Raw genomic sequence first — 18995 nt, forward strand, 5'->3', positions numbered from 1 at the left:
GGCTGTATAATTAATTGATATAAATCAACAGACCAATATTAATGAAATGAATATAAGATTGTAATATAAAATGAATGGACCAATATTGGGCAATTCAGAATTCTTGACCTCATAGACAAAAGTTAAAATGATGCAGGTGACACATGGAGAGGACAGTTTGATGTTAAATCAGTGACAGGCAGTGAAGATGGCGTTGTAATACATGATGAGGATGAGTTCTGCTGGAAGCAGGTGAAGCTGAGGAAGAGAAAATATAAATATACAACCGGCTCTGAAAGCGTCCAATTAGATAAACAAATGCAATCTGCATATCAATCAAACTTTACCGTGGCAGATTTTAAATGTAAATGTGAGGGTCTGATCAAGCACTAAGAGTGAACCATTAAGGGGCTTTAAAGGTTCAGTTTGTAGAATTTAGTGGTGAAGTTGCATGTTTCAGCAGAATACCCGTCACCTCACTCTCCCCTTCTAAACAAGAAAGAGAACCTGTGGCATCCTTCAGTTGTCATAAAAACTCAAAAGGTGTTTAGTTTGTCCAGTCTGGGCTACTGTAAAAAACATGGCGGCCTCCGTAGAGAGGACCCACTCCCGATGTAAATATAAAGTATTTAAATATAAAGGGGCCATTCTTGGGTAAAGAAACCAACAATTCATACAATCTAGATGAAACAAACTAGTGAAATTATCACTAGGATTATTTTATATTAAATTTCTGCCAATAGAGCCCTTTCATTTAAATCTTACACACTGCACCTTTAAGTTGGAGCTGATTAAAAATAATGAAGTGACAAAACATTAAAACACAAAGACAAGAAACACAACATTTTGTGTGGAGGGTGTGTACATGTACAGAGCTCCTCAAGTCCCAAAACAGTATATATTTTTATCTTGTGCGCACACATTATTAAGATACATTTCTGAGTTGCATTTATAGCTTTTAAGAGTTTGTTTCTCAAGTATTATGTTTGAAACATGGTCCTCCCATCGGCTGAGCTGTTTTCCTTCAGTATGCTCAGCAAATGATTCCTGACAACCCTGTGTCTGTGCAAGAGCAACAAGAATGTCATTGTGTCACATTCTCTAAGTGAAAATAAAACTTTATTAGCTTATTAGCATGCTGTGGTAGAAATCTGGTGGCTGTGAGCACCTGAGTGATTCAAACACAAACCTCTTCTTGGAATAAATATATCTAATATTATAACTTGTGCGCACAAGATAAAAAAAATATCATCTTCTGGGACTTCAGGGACTTCCGTATGCATGTGATGCCTGAGAGGTGTTTGGGTTTAGAAATGCTCTGGCTCCATCTAGTGAACACTGATGTTTTCATACTAGTCGGACCACTGCTCCGTGCACATGTATTCTTGGTGTTTCTGTAAACCCTGCAGTGTGACGTGTGACCTCTTGTGTCAGTGGATCTGATCTCAGGTGAGACCACATGACACATATAGGAACAGTTACAGTTACAACCGTTGTATGGTTGTTTCCTCTGGTTGTTTCTCAGGTCGCCTCATTAGCCTGCATGTTGTGAGAGGCCCCAACTCTTTGCCCCTCCCTCTTAATTTATTCAATCATAGATTATCAAGTTCGCCATCAGTAGCCAGAATTTGACCGGAAACCAGACTAATTTCTTTATAAAAGCCTGAAAAAGAAATTGAAAATGGTCTCAATATGTATGAAATGTATTACAGCTAATCTGGTAAGAAAACTTTACAATTTGCTTATGTTCTTTTCTTACAAAATGCACATAATGATTACAATCTAATGGTAAATCTCCAAGCTACTTTAGATATATTCAGCTGTTTTAAACCGCAACACTGATATTATCGCTCATTTAAAATTAGTACCTCCCCTTCGTGATTTTAAGTCTTTGTTATTTGATGCTTTTTTATGATTCCTGTCATTGTTTTAACTAAGTCCTTGTTTTATAAATAAAGATGTTTTATAAATGAAATAGCCCTACCATAATGTAGCCGAGCGTTTTGTTGTCTTATATGTCAGGCCTCAGCCGAAAAAGGACACGAGAGATGGTCATTGAAGCGGGACATCACACCCGCTCATTTTCCGTCACACTTCAGAACCTCTCCCTTCACAGAACCCCCTTCCGTTAAAACCCCCTTCAAGAGTCCCAACCAACAACCTGCTCACAACAGGAACCACACATCAACCCTCCATAATAAAGTCACTAAATAAAATAGCTTACAATAATAAGGTTACTGTATTCAACAATATTTTCTTATGTTGCTTTTAGATTGAGAGAGAGCGAGAGAGAGAGAGAGAGAGAGAGAGAGAGAGAGAGACTATATGTTAGTTATTTTTCCATGATGAATCCCATTCACTATTATTTTGAAGGTGTTGACAGGAACACGTGTTCTCTGTACGTTACTTGACTTACTTAATGAGTAAACTTCTAACTGGCACTTTGTCTTGCTACTCTACGGTAACGGAGGGAAAGTAGCGGCGGTGGACCTTAGTCTCTCAACACCTTTTAACCGGGATAAAAAGACGTGAAGCGTGCGGGGACATTCATCTTCTTCTTCTCCTGAAGTACCAGAGAACAAGCAGTTGTAAAATGGACCCCAGTAAATCTCCCACGGCTCCTGCGATGAACTACGGCGGTGAGAAGTCCTCCATGGGCCAGATGCCCCCTCCGGCCTACCTCGCCAGCCCCTACCCGGGGTACCCGCCTCAGCCCGGCATGGGATACCCGCCTCAGCCCGGCATGGCATACCCACCACAGCCGCAGGTACACATCCCTAATATGAAAAAATAAGATGTCCATTTGCACATTAGTGTCCTCTGCACTAATTCCCATCTGTATAACTTAAAACAATTATTTTTACATTATTCCATATGTTTGCCTCTATAATAAATATAACACTGCTATTTAGTGAAGTATACCCATCTATATTACACATACCCTTTTTCATACTCATTCATATTGTATACCATAACTGCCAATATTCTTAAAGCAGGTAATATAAGGATATATATGTATGTATATTTCAATATTTACCTTTTACATAATTTATACATATAGTATACATCCGTGTGCAATCATCCTGTGCCACTGCATTTTACTTAAAGTATATTTCTCCTCAAATAATATTTCCATCTGTAGTGAAAGGTGTGTGTACTGTACATATTCTCTTTCATTGCCTATTTTACTTTTGTTTTCTTTTTTCTTTTGTCTACCTCATTCTGCTGCTGTGAATTTCTTCAGCATAGGATCAACAAATCTTATCTTTTAAAAACAGTCCTAGTGGGAACTTTTCTTTTTTTCTTTTATATTCTTTGTATCATGTTTTTTTTATGTGGGAGGAGGAGCCACTTCTGAGAACAAATTAATCTGTTAAATCATAAACCAGACATGTGAACTTTGACAGTAGCAAAATAATAAAACTCAAAGTGTTTGTCACAGCAACGACTGGCTAACCACACCATATTCAGTCTAGTTTCACTAGAAGTGTCACTTATGTTTGCCAGATCTGATGGGATATTTCACCATCAGGACAAACTGTTTTCTTGTTTACTGCGAAGCCTTCCTCACTTTTCCCTTCATTTTACATGAAAAATTAGTTAGAATTTAGGACTCGATATATGACTATGTTTTCCCCTTGTGCTGCTTCTGTCTTGTGCTGCTGTTTCAATTGTGAATTCCCTCTTTGTAGGATAAATAAAGGTATCTTATCTTAACTCATCACTGGGCTTGCATTATGCATGAGATATATATCAATATAACGTATATTGAACAATATTGATGATAAATATATTGCGATAATTATTGATATTGTTTTATGGCTCAGCCCTATTGGAATTGTGTTTCTTGCCTGTGGCCTGCAGGGCTTCGGATCTCCACCACCTTATGGGAACGAAGCATACGGACATCAGCCTCATTCCATGCATCAGGAGTACCCAGCACACCCGGCCACTGTCACCGTACACCAGCCCATGGTGTACGTGACTCGGAGTCCGCTGGCCGAGCCTGCCAGCGACTACATGTGTTACTCCGTATTCACCTTGATGTGCTGCTGCCTGCCACTCGGCATTGCTGCCCTCATCTACTCTATCTCAGTGAGTTTGATTCACTCGTATTCACATGCATAAATTCTAATTTATTTGTATAACACCAAATCACAACATATGTTATCTCAAGACACTTTAAGGCTGAGCCCTTGTAAAATTATATAGTGGAACTCAAAAGTTCCCACTATGAGAAAGCAGTTGGCAACAGTGGAAAGAAACAAAATTCCCATGTAATGAGAAGAAACCACAAGACTCAGTGTGGGCGGGTCGAGTTGGGAGGAGAGGGAGAGGGGGAGAGAGATACACCAGGAGTGGTTGTGTATCTCTTGGGTTTAATACTGGTTTGGCCTAAACAGCCTCCATTTTACATTCTAACCAGCCTCAGTTATTTGTGGCGTGCGTGCTGTGTGGCAACGCAAGATAACTCTTGCGTTGCCACACAGCACGTATAGTAGGTCTGTGAGGAAGAGATGGCACATGTTGGCAACAAAAAGCTGAGATAGACATTCGGTGGTCCTTAATCTTGTGTTAGATCAGATGTACCCAGCCATGTTTTTAATAACCACGTGTTCTCCCCCTTTAATAACCACATGTTCGCCCTTGCTCTGTCATCGATTATTTAATAATTGTGTTGATCTGTTGCTCTACAATGTAGATTCAGAGATTTGATTTGACTGAAAATATCATGGCAAATCAGTGACTTGATTTCTTTTTTTTACTCAGTTTGAATCTATTTATCTGATGCCTCTTTTTGTAAAATGTATATAGAGGGGACTGTAGTAGTATTTAAGTAATTGCACATTTTCTCCTGTTGGTGCAAACATCTGTTTAATTTTGTAGTCATCACAGGGTCATGGTTCCTGATTTCCAGGGAAAATTGAGAAAACTAATTATGTAATAGAAGGAATGTATTGTTAAACTCCAATCCAAAGTTACACAGCATCATTTATCAGTAAGACATGAATGTAGTATTTACTCTTCAGAAAGCTTCATGAGGACATAGAAGGTTTTCTCTAGTAACATATTCATCACTTGAGTTTAGAATTAATTCAGCAGTTTATATAAAAGCAGTTGTGGGTCTGTTTTGTGTTCAAAACATTTATTATTGAGTTTGTTTTTCCTCTGTGACCCACTGGAATTGTTTGGCGTAAAGAGAGTACATATTTGAGAGGAAGAGTTGGCTGATTGTTTCCATGAGGTTGATTTGAAACCTCAGAGTGGAAAAATACCCCCAGAGGGTGACTTACCACACTTTCCTTCAGAGTCAAAGCTAGATTTAAAATTTGCACATGGAAAGAAGCTGTAAAGTTGCCATGGAACAGCTCTGGTGACTTTCTTGTATGGTTTGAATTGTAAATTGCAATAAAACATACATTTTAGGGAAGTCATTTGTTGCTTGAGTTTAAAGAATGTGAAAAGAGACAAAAGAGACAAGATGGTATTTTACTATAAGACATTCTGCTTTTGGCCTAATAAATGCAGTGTCTCAAGAACACTGGGAGGGAATTCCTTCAAACTTGGCAGAAATGTTTCCCATTGGATGAACTGGTCAGATTTTGGTCTATTGTCACAAGTCAAGGTCACTTTGACCCCAGGATAAAAGCGATATATCAGGGAATTTCATTAAATCTGGCACAATTATTCACTTAGACACAGAAATGACCTGATTAGAATTTGACGGTCAAAGGTCAATGTAACCTTGGCCATAATTACAAAATTCATACACTTATTATGACCTTATCCCTTTTATCAAATACATTTAAAAGTCTTCACTACATGAACTTGAAGCCTTGGTGGAAGCATGTGGTCGGGGTCAGAGAAGAACCCATTAAATGTTGGTGCAGATCTGGATCGTGGGGCGGATCCAAGAATTATTTTTCAATTTCTTAGGTGATTAGGTGATTATTATTGAACACGCCCTGGTTAATATGTACAGACCAAAGTCCAATAATAAAGGTATTTTTTCGTATGGCACGTAGGTCAACTGAGTGATGCCTGTCTGCATCTACAGAAGCAGAATCATCTGACTGTAATCTGGAGCAGCCACTCAGCCAGAAACCTTTTGGTGTCTGCCTTCAGCGCCGTTACGCTAGTGAACAGATACTGGAAGAGCCCCAAGGCTTCAGGACTGAGCCGACTACACCCTGATGCAGGGAAACAGAAACCTAAATACGTTAGCTCCTGCTGTGTTTGTGTGAACCTTCTTATCCAGGATATTTCATACAGGAGTCACACATATTCACAGTTTGGTTCAATAACAGTAGATTCGGTACACTTCGGTATCACCGCATTGTTCTGAACCTAATCGGATTATATGAATACCATAATAGTATTTTTGATAAAAGCTATACTATGTTAATACTAACCGGTATTAATATGAAACAAAGGCTTCATATCTATGACCGTACCATTACTTCAAATGGAACATATTCAGCTGATACAATATAAAAGTTTTACAGAGCTGTGATATAAGCACCTGTATTGTTATTGGTGCTGTTGCTACACATGCAGCTCCAGATGACTGCAATGAGTAACTTTAGAAAACATGAACTTCAGCACGTACAAAGTTATGTAAGATAGAGTCAACAAACTTGAATCACTAGGTTTATATTAACATCTGATCCAGGCCAGGTTCCCTTTAAAGGAGGATCATTTACATTTCTATATCACAAGTCTTTTTTATGGGTATACTGAATGATCTGTGATAATCCAAAATTGACTGAACCTGATTATTGTTCCCCAAAGGTTGTTTACATTTTTGGCGATTCTGTTTGCTGCCAGCAGTTTCTGTTTGCACTGTTACCATGGACGTGCAGACACTTAATTAAGTAACCAGGCAAGAGCTGAAGTTATAATGAGATTTCAGCTGTATGTGTGTGGAGTTTGGTTTCTGGTTTCAATGCAGTGTTGCCTGTTGATCAAGAGGTTTGGCACAGGGGCAATGTGTTTTTCGGAGGGGGGGGGGGCTTTTGCTTTATATGTACATATAAATACACACAATATTTCATTGTACAACACCAATTTTGCTTGAATACGAAGAAGAAATTCCCAGAGAACTAAAGCTGTAAACTGTGCAAGGAAACATCTCACTTGGTGCATTATTAAAAATGTTAAGGTACGTCTGTCACAATTCAAACTTTTGTTGGACAAGATATTATCCCAAATTTCGATAAATTATATAATTTGCATATTTTAAACCATATTATACCACTGATATAATGATATTACAGCATAATCCTGCATAATCTTTTGTGTTAGGTTAGTATGCAGCATTTCACTTTAGGATTGTGTGTGTGTTTCTGTATGTGTGCGTCTGTCTGACTGCTCGTCACTCTTCTCACACACAACCTGACAATGACATGTATTTAGTTATTAATCGATGATGTTGGATCATGAATCCGGATCGTTCCTGTCACTTTAACTCTGATATCCTGGCTGTGTCGCGTCTCGTGTTCTGCCTCTGTTCTGATCCTGAAGCAGCGGCGCTGGTCTGTAGTGGAAACCCTGTATTCACACCTTTTTGTTTGTGTGTGTGTGTGTGTGTGTGTGTGTGTGTGTGTGTGTGTGTGTGTGTGTGTGTGTGTGTGTGTGTGTGTGTGTGTGTGTGTGTGTGTGTGTGTGTGTGTGTGTGTGTGTGTGTGTGTGTGTGTGAGAGAGAGTGAGAGAGTGAGAGTGAGTGAGTGAGTGAGTGAGTGGGGATCGGGCCGGCTCGCGGTCTGTGTGTGTGAGTGTTATCTCCGCTCTCAGACTGAAAGGGGGGAGATGAGAGAGGCAACACGACACATCAGCTTAATGTTGGGTACACCAGTGCACCAAGGAACAGTTTCAGTCGCACATGACACCAAAATCTTTGCCATGGCAGCAAAGATGAAATGTTACCAGAGAAATGCCAACATGATTAAGTCAGTTTGGCTTAAGGGGTTAACAACTTTGTCAGAAGACTGCTGTTGAAATTTATCATCTGTCACATGGTACGAGACAAAGTCCACTTCCTCTCATCCACCACACTTACGGCCACTGATTGGTTTAAATGTTCTGTGTCTTATGTGACTATTAATAAATATTACGTGTCAGCCAGTCAAGCAATAATAGTATCCTGACAACATTAAAAAGTCTGATAAAACCTACACCTATTTTTCTTTTTATGCTGAATTTTTTAACTAATTGTTCACATATTTGTGCACATCAATCAATCCGTGTGATAACAATAATATGCCTCAGTTTTAATGATGGTCTTATTGTCTTCGGGGGGTAAAATCTCAAAAGAAAATGAAATCTCGCTCGCTGTCAACAGTTTCAAATAGAACATCTTTCTTGTTATGTGGTGGAGGCAGAAATCTTGGATTTCAGAAAAACCTGTGCTTTTATTTTCTAACCAATTACAGACACTTTACAAGCAAATAACACAAGTAAAAAACTTGATTTTTTTGCTAATCTTTTCTGAGACTCGGCTGAAGCCTTTACCTGACTAGAACATGCCATATCCTGTGATGTAATCATGATGAAGATCCTATATATATATATATATATATATATATATATATATATATATACTGCTGCTGCATGTATCTCTGCAGCTCACCACAGGGAATTATCTGATGCTTTACTGCAAAGACCAAATCTTTCTTCGCTTATGGAGTCGTGGCCGTCGAACAGAAGAGATCAAACATGTCCTCTCAAAAGATTGGTTTACATTGAGCTTTAGCCTATTCATGTAAAACCCAGTGGAAAACCCTGGTATGACTTAATCTGTTGCTGTATTTACTTAAAGGCTGTGATAGTGTGCTTTCTCTAGCTCCCTTTTTTTTTTACATGGTTACTCCAACCTGAACACTCATATCCTATTTCACTGCAGCAAATCACATGCGTTAAAGTCAACAATATGATATCCAACATTTCACAAATCTGATCTCTGAATAATAACTTCCTCATTGGCGACTGCTCTCCTCCTCTCCTGCTCTTAAACATCGGCCGTAACCTTGCTTATTTGCTTTCTGTGAACATATCCTATGTACTTTTGATTACTCACGTCCTTATCATCTTTTACTTTCCCCTACATCAGACCTCATGACGACAATTCATTACATGACAAAGACCTTTGGAGCATCCACCTTAACATTGCCTTGTAGGGTCAAACATTGGAATAGGACTCTGAAACACACATGGAAACATTTCCCAGATCAAATTATTCTTTCTCTGCAGAACATTTGCATTCCTTTGAGCACACTCTTTGTGATATTGTAGCTGCATGAATGACAAACAGAGCGGTGTGGAAATAGAACATGCACAATTGTCCTGGAGTCACTTGTGAAAGATTGTTAAAATGGGCCGCAAAATGTCATAAGAGTATGTTTGCAGTTCAATAGATGCATCCATATGGTTCCAGTCATTCAATACACAGTGCAGAAGTAATGGATATAACTCAATTAGATTTGCAGTTGGTAGTTCGGTAGCTGGGGGACAAGAAAGGGTAGAATAAATATAGTTGTTGCAAAGTGTACTTAACAGACTGCAGTTTCCATGATGGATTTACACACCTCTGACTGACTGTTAGTAGATAAGACTAACATCATAAGATTGAATCCACCTCAGCTGTGAGGACTGCAAGAGCCGATTGTGTGATAGTTTGGTAGTTAGTACAGGTTTAGGTTATCTGGCCATGTATATGTCTAACCATGTCTAACCATAAGAAGGGTCATCATGTTTAAAACACTGGGGTTGAAACATTATTCCCTTTGTAACACATAATTGATATGTACGCCATCATAAAATAAGGTTCATTTCTCCGGTGTGTATTTTTCATCTCGAATTTGCGCACGCACTTATTTTGTGGGCAGAGTAAGAACATTTGATGTTAGTGAATGAGGCCCATTGGTAATGATCATATGCTCTATTTCTGGCATTTAATATTTGTGTTCGTCTGCTACCGTTGTGCATGTGCACAACTGATGTTAATTGGCCAGTAATTTTGTGGTTTCATTTCATAGCAATCCATCCAATTGTGATACATCACTCCGAACTAAAAATGTTTGCGCAAAATATTAAGTCAGAATATCAGTCATCCTCTGGGGACTCTGAATATCTGCACCAAACGTATGGCAGTCCATATTAAAGTTGACATATTTCAGTCCGGACTAAGTGGTTGCTAGCTAGTTATATAGAACTGTTTGATTCTCATAAAGCACAGTGGTTATATGTGAGCAGTTTCACAGTGCTGATCTGTTGTACCGACACAAAGTAAAGTCTGTCAGATTCACCGTTTAGGTGCATTGTTCAAGTGATTTAAGTTACAGCTGCACTGTATTCAGATCGTGATTTTTCACCCTGTTTCGTTCATTACACTTATTGAACTATAGTTTACCTACTCATCTGGCTCAACAGACTTTCAAAGTGTTATTTAAGTCTTTAACACATGTGTGGTGGCATTAGTGACGTTAGGAAGCAAGGCTTTCCTGGGTTTACACTGCAATAAACAGCAGAATGAATTCCCGTCTGTTGAGAACTATTTGTTGATGATCAGTACAGCGCCCGTCATTTTCCTGTTGTGCTTCCTTGAAGATAGACGTGTCTCTGTCCCTCCTTCCTGCCCGTCCCTCTGTTGCAATAATGTGTCTTGAAAACACGAAATTTGAGTCCAGTAAATGTGTTACATTGCATGCGCCATAGTACCCACTTGTATCGTCACTGCAGTTCTCACTCGCTGACTTTTCTGTTTTACGCAACCATTTCAGTGAAATGCCTGTATCTATAAACAGCATTATAAATAGCATGAATGGTGATCACGATGTTGTCACAAGGATCTAATAAGCCTTGCAGTATAGACAGGCTTGCTTGAGTCCCCTTAGAAACTGAAATAGAAACATTGTCAAAAAGGAGTTAGTGCTTGTAAGTACTTCATTCTTCTCCTGAGTTGTTTTATATATAAATCAGTGGAGAGGACGCCTCATTGTGCCTCCGTTATTCTCTTATGTGGCTAAATGATGAGGGAGCTGGATGAACTTTGAGGACATGGAGCCGAGTGATTCAGAGGTAAGAAGAGACGGGAAGAAATGAAAGATTTGGGAAGACAGGAGGGACAAAGAGGGAGTTGGAAGTACAAGTGTTTAAGGGACAATCAAGAGACAGCCATGGTTAGGGTTTGGTGTGTGTCAAACTGTGTGTGTGTTCCTGTATTACTTCACAGAGTTTATTACTGGAAAGGTAAATAGAAGAGGAGGCAGAGAAGGAAATGAGATCAAGTGGAAATAAAAGATAAGGAGACGGGGTGTGGCGGAGAGAGATGGGGATGACTGCTTGAATCTGTCCCACTTAACATCCTCTATGTGGCATTTCAAGCACAAAGGACCAGTGATTTAGCCTCTTGTGAAACAAACTCAGCGTTGATTTCATGTACACATTCTTTCTTTCCTGCTAAGTAAAACAGTATTTTACCTTATAAATGTCTAGATTAATGAGAATTTGTCTTCTGTTGGATGAGATGTGGAGAGTTACAATGCTGAACACAAGAAGTGTCCACACAATAGATTTTTGTCAGTGCTCTGTGGCCAAGCCACTCCTCGCTCGATGGCAGCGTCAACAAACGGTTCTTTGTCTCGTCACATCTAAGCTCATTTTGACAGTGGATTAACCTCCAGACATTAACTGGAAGGGTCTGTACAGTGTGAAGTCATAATAAGTTACTTCCTGTCAACAGATCCCCTCTACTGCAACAGTAAGAACATTCATCATCAAAATACATGGAAATCACTTATAATACATTATAGATTAAATTATTCACATTCAAAAATATTTTTATACTACTGCTAACTGCAACCCTAAATGTCACTAGTTGCTAAATCTAGGTTAGATTATTTGAGATCATAGTATTGATAAACTCAGATATTATCAGTTCAAAACATGAAGACAAATGATCTACTGTTTAATTTTGCTACATAAAAGATATCTTGCTTTGGGCTCTATTTGGATCATATGAGGACAGATCCTCTTGCATTATTTGAAAGACTGAAAAGAAGGCTGCAGAGCCAGCTGCAGGGTTTAAAAGGGTTTTACTCTGTCCCTAATTCAATTAGATGTGCAAATGTTAAACGTTTTTGAGAAAATAAAGAAATACTGTTTTCAATTCATTTTTTTAGTGGGTTAAGCTGTTTGTCAGACCATAGGTCCATATTAGAATAAAAGTGAAATAAAAACATATATAAAACAAATTAATTAAAAAGTGCAGCACAAAAATACACAATCCAATCATCAAGCTTTACAAGTACACATGGATTAATAACACGTATAGACAAATATAGATGTAGTAATAGTAGTAGTAGTAGATACTGTAAGGGTAGTAGTTAGATCATCTGTACATACCTAGGCTTGTGGTGTTCTTGCAAATGATCGAAGCGTGTTAAACAAATTGGAAATGTAAATTAAGTTAGACTTTTGGAAGGAAATTAAAGTCTGCACCTAAAATTCTACCCCCACATCACAACAAGGCAGATACACATAGAATAACCTGTTGACACTGATCATAATAAACTGCTGCTTTGCCATGAAGGACCACGTGAGAGCTCCTCATTAAGCTGAATGAGCACAAAATGTGATTATCAACTTTTCCATCAGCAGATTTGTTTTAATTTCTCATTAACAAACTGATGGGATTTCATAATCCCACCTGGATGACAAGATTAAACACTTACATCTAAAACTTCTCATCTATCATCACAAGTCCAAATGATACCATTAGAGAATGTGTTGTTTTTCTTGCATGATGTTACACGGTCGGTTTTAGGAATCCAAGTCCCAGTGGAGAGAGCTATGTGTTAATCAACTGAGCTGCAGAGAATAATGTGAAGACAAACACCTGTTGCCTGCCAGTCAAATTGGCTTAAAGCTTGTGGAGAATTCTGCAGCACAGAGGGTCATAAAGGATGTAAATGGACATTTAATACATTAACACTTAAGTTAAATATTGTATAAAGCAAAGATCGCCGATCCTAATTTATCCTAAAACAAGAAATATGTATTTAGATATAACTGGATGTATTCTGTCTTACAGTTAAATGCATTAGGAAAGACTGAATAAACACGTTCAGTAGCTGTGACCACATTGAATGCAAATATTTGTTCAACTGGATTTTCCCCAGGTCAATATGACTAATGAACTAACTGACTCCTTTTCTTTTCTGTTTAAAAATAATGTAATTTGACTACTGCCAGCCACTGACACCTATAAGGGCTGGACGATAAGGCCTGAAATTATATCAAGATAAACATTTTCACATCATTCGATAATTATCACAATAAATCATATTATTATTTATTTTAAATTAAGAGACCGATCTTTTCTCCTGTGTGAAGGTTGTGGTTTTAAATCATTTATGTGGCACACTTCCCCCATATATATATATATATATATATATATATATATATATTGAACCTATTGATGAAAATTACAGTATATTTTCAATTTATTGTGCAGCCCAGCGGACTATAATATACTTCATTGACATTTTGAACAACCCTAGCATTCATGTGGAGACATGGACTTAATACATTAACATCCCAATAAATTTAGGGACAATATTAATTGTTGGCTGCTAAATGCTCCACTATGTCTACTCGCTAGTTGTTAACAATTTGACGATGTGACGTTCAATACTGGTAGATTGTGTATAGCGGGTATCAGAGATTTGTCACTAAAAACAGTTGCCTCTTGAAGTAGAAACAAGATTGATTGCTGCAAGCAAGAAAACAGAGAGCTGAAGAAAAAAAACACTTAAAAAGCTCCACAAGGGTGGCGTGGGCAGAATACTGCATTTACATCAAATAGTGTATTGATCCGTGCAGCTTTAAATCGACACAGGCAATCCACTCTAGCTACCTCGCGATGAATCACCGTGAAGCCTGATCTGTGATGGTCAGTGTATCAGCATTTCCAGTGTCTCAGGCGTGTCTTTTTTCTCTCTTGGGGGCAAGCACCAGGCACAAGCTTGTACCCTTGTACCCCTGGGTGGGCCTCACCCCAGAATGTCAGACTGTAATAAATCCCAGATGTGGCATTTTAAACACCTACCTAATGGCCCTTTTGAAGTTAAAAATCAGAGCTCACATTATAAAGGCAGGCTTCCCTTGAAACTGGCTGCAGCTTTGAGGCTACGTCTGTTTAGCCATGCACAAACAACAACAACAGCCACATAGACCCTGGTGACTGAAAAAATATCCACAGAACTTGGTGTGTAAAGGTCTTTAGTATGAAAACAGGTACATGTGTGTCAACCAGAGGTACACAGAGCAGTGTCACAGAGTGGAATGCATTGCCAGTGTTGACTTTGCCGTCAGCCAATCAGATACAGGCCCCGAGCTGAATCACATCGTGGGAGTGAAGGTTAGGAATGATGGAATGTTTGGTCGAGGTGTCATATTCCAGCAAGTGATCAAAGTGATGCCAAAAGTGAGGGGCAAAATTTGGCAGACATTTCATGCTTTTTATTTGAAATGTGTAGGTGATATATATATATATATATATATATATATATATTTTTTTTTAATAAGGCTTTGAATTGCAGATTTTTTAAAATACATTTTTGTGTAGTTGGCTTTCATGGGTGCCTGGTGGGGGAGCAAACCTGGAACGTTACACAGTTGGTGAGGGGTAGAGTTTTCTGTTCAGGCTCGAAAAGAAAAAAATACAGCCCGACCCGAACCAACAGGCAAATCGTTTTTTGTGTGTGAACCGGAGCCTGATTAGGTTAATATAAGCTGCACTGAGATTGTGTTATTGTGTCCCTGAGACGTAGTGATGTAAGTGTTTCTGCTGGCAACAATTAAACGTTGCGGCCTGCCATGACAAAAAAAAAGCGGGGGAAATATCACAACAAACCAATAAACGAGGTTTACACTCCCTGCCAACTCCTGCGCTGGCCTGCGCTTACTTCACAACAATAAACAACAACACTAATCAGAAGTTATTAGGGCTAGTACAGTAGTGAAGGGGTTGCTTTGTGTTAGATTCCCTCCAGAATTTATGGCTGGCCTGCTCCTGCCCCCACTGCAAAAAAAATGATCCTTGTGTGTTAAAAATAAGTCCAGGTGAAGTGACGGGTATCCACACTCAGGTGAGGGGGCTGCGGGTCCTCCCCAGGAAAAAAAATCCTGCATTTTTTTTCACACCACCTATCCTCTTAAATTAAAGGGATAGTTCATCCAAAAATAAAAATTCACTCGTTATCTACGTCTTCAAACGTGATAAAACAGAACAAACACAACATGCCTCCATACTGCTCCTGTGGTGTCATCGAGGTGTCCGCAAGCCCCAACATTCATATTCGAAACAAGGTCATTGACATCGTGTTTTAAGCCTAAAAGTCAGCTGATTTCTTCCGACTAGGTGCATTCAGGGACCGTCGGAAATGCTATCGTCCACTAGCTTAGCCACTTCTGGTGAACCTTTAGGCTTAAAACACGGTGTAACTGACCTTGTTTCGCAGTATGGAGGCTTGTTATGTTTTTTCTGTTGTTTTATTACGTCTGAAGATGTACAATGACCAATGAGCCACATTGAGTCATTGAGATAGTTTAAGTCTATGTGGAGCTGTGGTTAAACTGACTTCGGGAATTCGGAGAGATCTCATCTATGAGAGAGACAGACTGAAGAAGTACTCTGCTCACTGATCTGAGTGGTTTGTTTGCTGAAGAGAGATTATCTTTGGCTCAAACCAACAGGCTCGACTCTTTGACACCATGATTTTTTTTCGGGGGGGGGGGGGTTGTCTCACCACGTGTGAGAAAGGCTCCACAGGCTTTTGAAATCTGTTCCATCCTCTTTCATCAGCTCTTTTCACTTCTGCTCTCTCTGTGATTTTCTCACAAATATCAGGCCCCATCGCTATCCACAGTGAATAGGAAGAAGACCAGGGAGAGAACTACAGACAGACACACTGACCGCATGAAGATAGACAGACACATTTAAGCAGCAGCAAGATACATTTTCATATCACTTTATCACCGTAACCATTATAACCTTGTGATTTATATCATATGATATTATCAACACATGTTTTTGTTTTTCAGAGCACACTGTGAGAAGAAAATTTTAACTAAAATTCTATGTCCTGGAGTAAACCTTTTAAATATTTGGCAATCGCATCGTGCGAAATACAAGCTAACTTTGGTAAAACAGGACTCCCAGTAAATTAATTGCAACTGTAGTCTTTTTATCCTCCCTTAACCATCTGACAATATAAGAGCGTTTGGCTGCTTTTCAAAGTGATAGTTTGCCTGGAGGATTATAGACGACTTACTTTCCCAATTGCTCGGTCAGCTGACTCAGTTTATTTCCTCTGTAGCAGCAGAACATGTTGCAGCAGCCTTCAGAGTAATAACTACTGGTTAAACCAGACTAACTCTCAAAGGCTCACTCAAGACGAACCTAAAAACCCTCACTAGTCAAGGGCAAGATTTAGGCTTCAAACATCCTTAAAAACCAACATTACCCATTTTTACAGCGTACAGCATCAGCTCACTGACCACAGTCACTATTTGTGTCACGTCTGAACCATTTGACTGTTTATAAAGAGGTCTGCACATAACAAATGTTTTATTTCCTGCAAAGCATTCATACAGTAGGTGTTGCAAGTATTCAAAGACACTCACCTCAGACGGTTTCACAGCAAGTTAAGTGCCAGTAAAAACAGAAGGTTGTTGCACTATGACTGGTTCTTATGAAATTCAAGTCCTTCCCTTGCAGTATGAATGTAGCTTTAGACAGTTTATCATGACAGTTGAAGGAACTTCCACAACCTGACTGTGTACAACCAAACTGTATTTAGCTGTAATATACAGCACACAAGGAACTAAAATCCCTGAGCAGCAGGGAGAGGTCCAAGACTGTTTTTTTACATGTAAGACGTCTTGATTTCATGGATGAATTTGCCTCAAAATGTAGTCAAACACATTTGCTGACCATTTTTTCCCCCTTCACTGAGTTAACTGTTATGAGACTGAAACCTGGTAAATATCTAGGAGGAGAATAACAGGGAACATTGCATCCATTTGGCCCAATTTGAGGGGTGGGTGTTATATGGTTACATTTGATGATAGGTATAACACAGTAATAGTTAGTAGTGAACATGAATGTAGTGTCAATGTAAAGTAATGACTGGACTAGTTTGGAGACCTTTAGCTTAGTTTAGTAGAAATACTGGAAAACTGGTAAACAATAACATCTCTGTCCAAAAGAGACAAAACCTGCCTATCAGCACAATTAAAGCTCAATAATTAACTAATCATTGTTTCATTTTATACAAAATCCTGAGACAGACTTGTTGCCTTTGGACAGAGCCTGGTTTAACGTGTCCTCCTCCTGTTCCGTCTGAATCTTATTGCTAAACTAAGCTGACTCTGTTCTTGCTGTAGCTTTCATTAACATTATTAACGTTAGAGATGTTGCAAAACTGTCATACACCAGATGGGCAGGATTTATTTTGTGATGTTTGAAATACAGGTCAAAGGTTTCAAAACATGCGCAAGTCTAGATGGCATTAAAGTAAGAAATAAACAAAATTGACTCACATTTAAATTGTAAAGGACCATGGATTAGGAAAATATCCTGTATATATCAATATTTTGATATAAACAATGAATCATATGACGTTGTTGTTCTGCAGATGAGGCCCTATCATACATACTTTGATAATATAATGTTCATTTGTGGTACAGCAATCTAACCTTTACATCTGAGAACATAAGGTGGATTTTAAAAATATGTTATATTATATTTAGCTCAGTCATTTACGTTTTAAATATTTGCTCTCACCCTCAGACTCGTGAAGCCAACCACGCCGGTGACCAGCTTGCAGCGGAGCGGAGCAGCAGGTTGGCCCGGACACTGAACCATGTGGGCCTGGGAATCGGACTTCTGTTCTCCATCGTCATGGTTGTCTACATCGTGGTTGTGGCGACTGTCATCTCCCAATAAATCAGCTTCAAAATTGTTCCCATATTTCTTGTCCCCATAATCATTCTACACCAGGTTGTCGAACCACGTCAGGAACATGACCATCAGAAAGGGCTTATATTTGCTAACATGATTGAAATCACCTTTTTTGCTAAAATGCTTTTGAAAAGTTTCTGATATTTGTTTAAGTAATTGGCCACTTGTTTTAAAGAGACCTCAGAAGCTTTTTCCATTGTAATTACGTTTCCATTACGTTCCAACAATGCAGAGTAACCACTTCAGCTTTACTGTGTTCACATTCCATCGACAATTCTTTTTGTTTGTGATTTGTTCTTTCTGTTATCACACATCAAAAAAATATGCTATTTAGTCAAACATTCTTCCACGTTAACGCCTTAAGATTACGTCTCGGGTCCATGTTGCTCTTCCACACATGCAGACTTCATGTTTTATTCAAAGAAAGTTTTACATTTTGTGTTCAAATTGCAAATGTTTATTCATTGTGCGGTTTTAAAGAGATTTGTCTGGTTGTGTGATGGGGGGAACACTGCTGCCTTTTCAACTGATTTGTTGGCTGTAAAAATGCACTAACACCCTGTAACCCGCTTAGAAGTATGCTTTGCTAGAATCGCAAAAAAAACCAGCAAAGTAATGCCTTAAAAATAACTCAAAAAAGGAGGGGTTTGAAGCTCACCCTGAACAAGTGAAGTAAATAGTGTCTGTTTGTCATCAGATAGTCTCTGAGCTCAACTTGCACACCACACAGGGAAGGCTTCCCCTTTCTTCCAGTTGAACAGGAACTCACAGCTTCTCTCAATATCAGCAGAAACTTAGCAACAGTGTAGCCAATGTGGTGGACATGGCCAGTTTATAAATCAGGTTCTGTGTTTGAAAGTTGTGGCGTGTCATGTCTCACTGGTCGGGGTGTGGTTTTGTCATTTAATGTCTGTTTCTGTTTTCTTAACCATAGCTGAAAAAAAGATTTTACTTTGTACCAAATTTCTTTATAAATAAAAGTGACGTATGT

General features: G+C 38.8%; 1 protein-coding gene across 2 annotated transcripts; it reads left to right on the forward strand.

The window, feature by feature from the left end:
- The first annotated feature begins 2404 nt into the window (after positions 1–2404).
- On the forward strand, positions 2405–18965 carry LOC117777544 (cysteine-rich and transmembrane domain-containing protein 1-like). Of its 2 annotated transcripts, none has more exons than XM_034612406.1 (3): positions 2405–2718; positions 3840–4074; positions 17834–18965. In XM_034612406.1, exons 1-3 carry the CDS (start codon positions 2573–2575, stop codon positions 17987–17989), a joined length of 537 nt encoding a protein of 178 aa, XP_034468297.1. In that variant the 5' UTR covers positions 2405–2572; the 3' UTR covers positions 17990–18965. The 2 variants fall into 2 exon arrangements, with proteins under 2 accessions (XP_034468297.1, XP_034468296.1); XM_034612405.1 differs by having other exon boundaries at positions 2407–2746; positions 3844–4074.
- The last annotated feature ends 30 nt before the right edge of the window (positions 18966–18995 follow it).

The sequence above is a fragment of the Hippoglossus hippoglossus genome, chromosome 16 (assembly GCF_009819705.1).
Source record: "Hippoglossus hippoglossus isolate fHipHip1 chromosome 16, fHipHip1.pri, whole genome shotgun sequence".
Taxonomy (NCBI): Eukaryota; Metazoa; Chordata; class Actinopteri; order Pleuronectiformes; family Pleuronectidae; genus Hippoglossus; species Hippoglossus hippoglossus.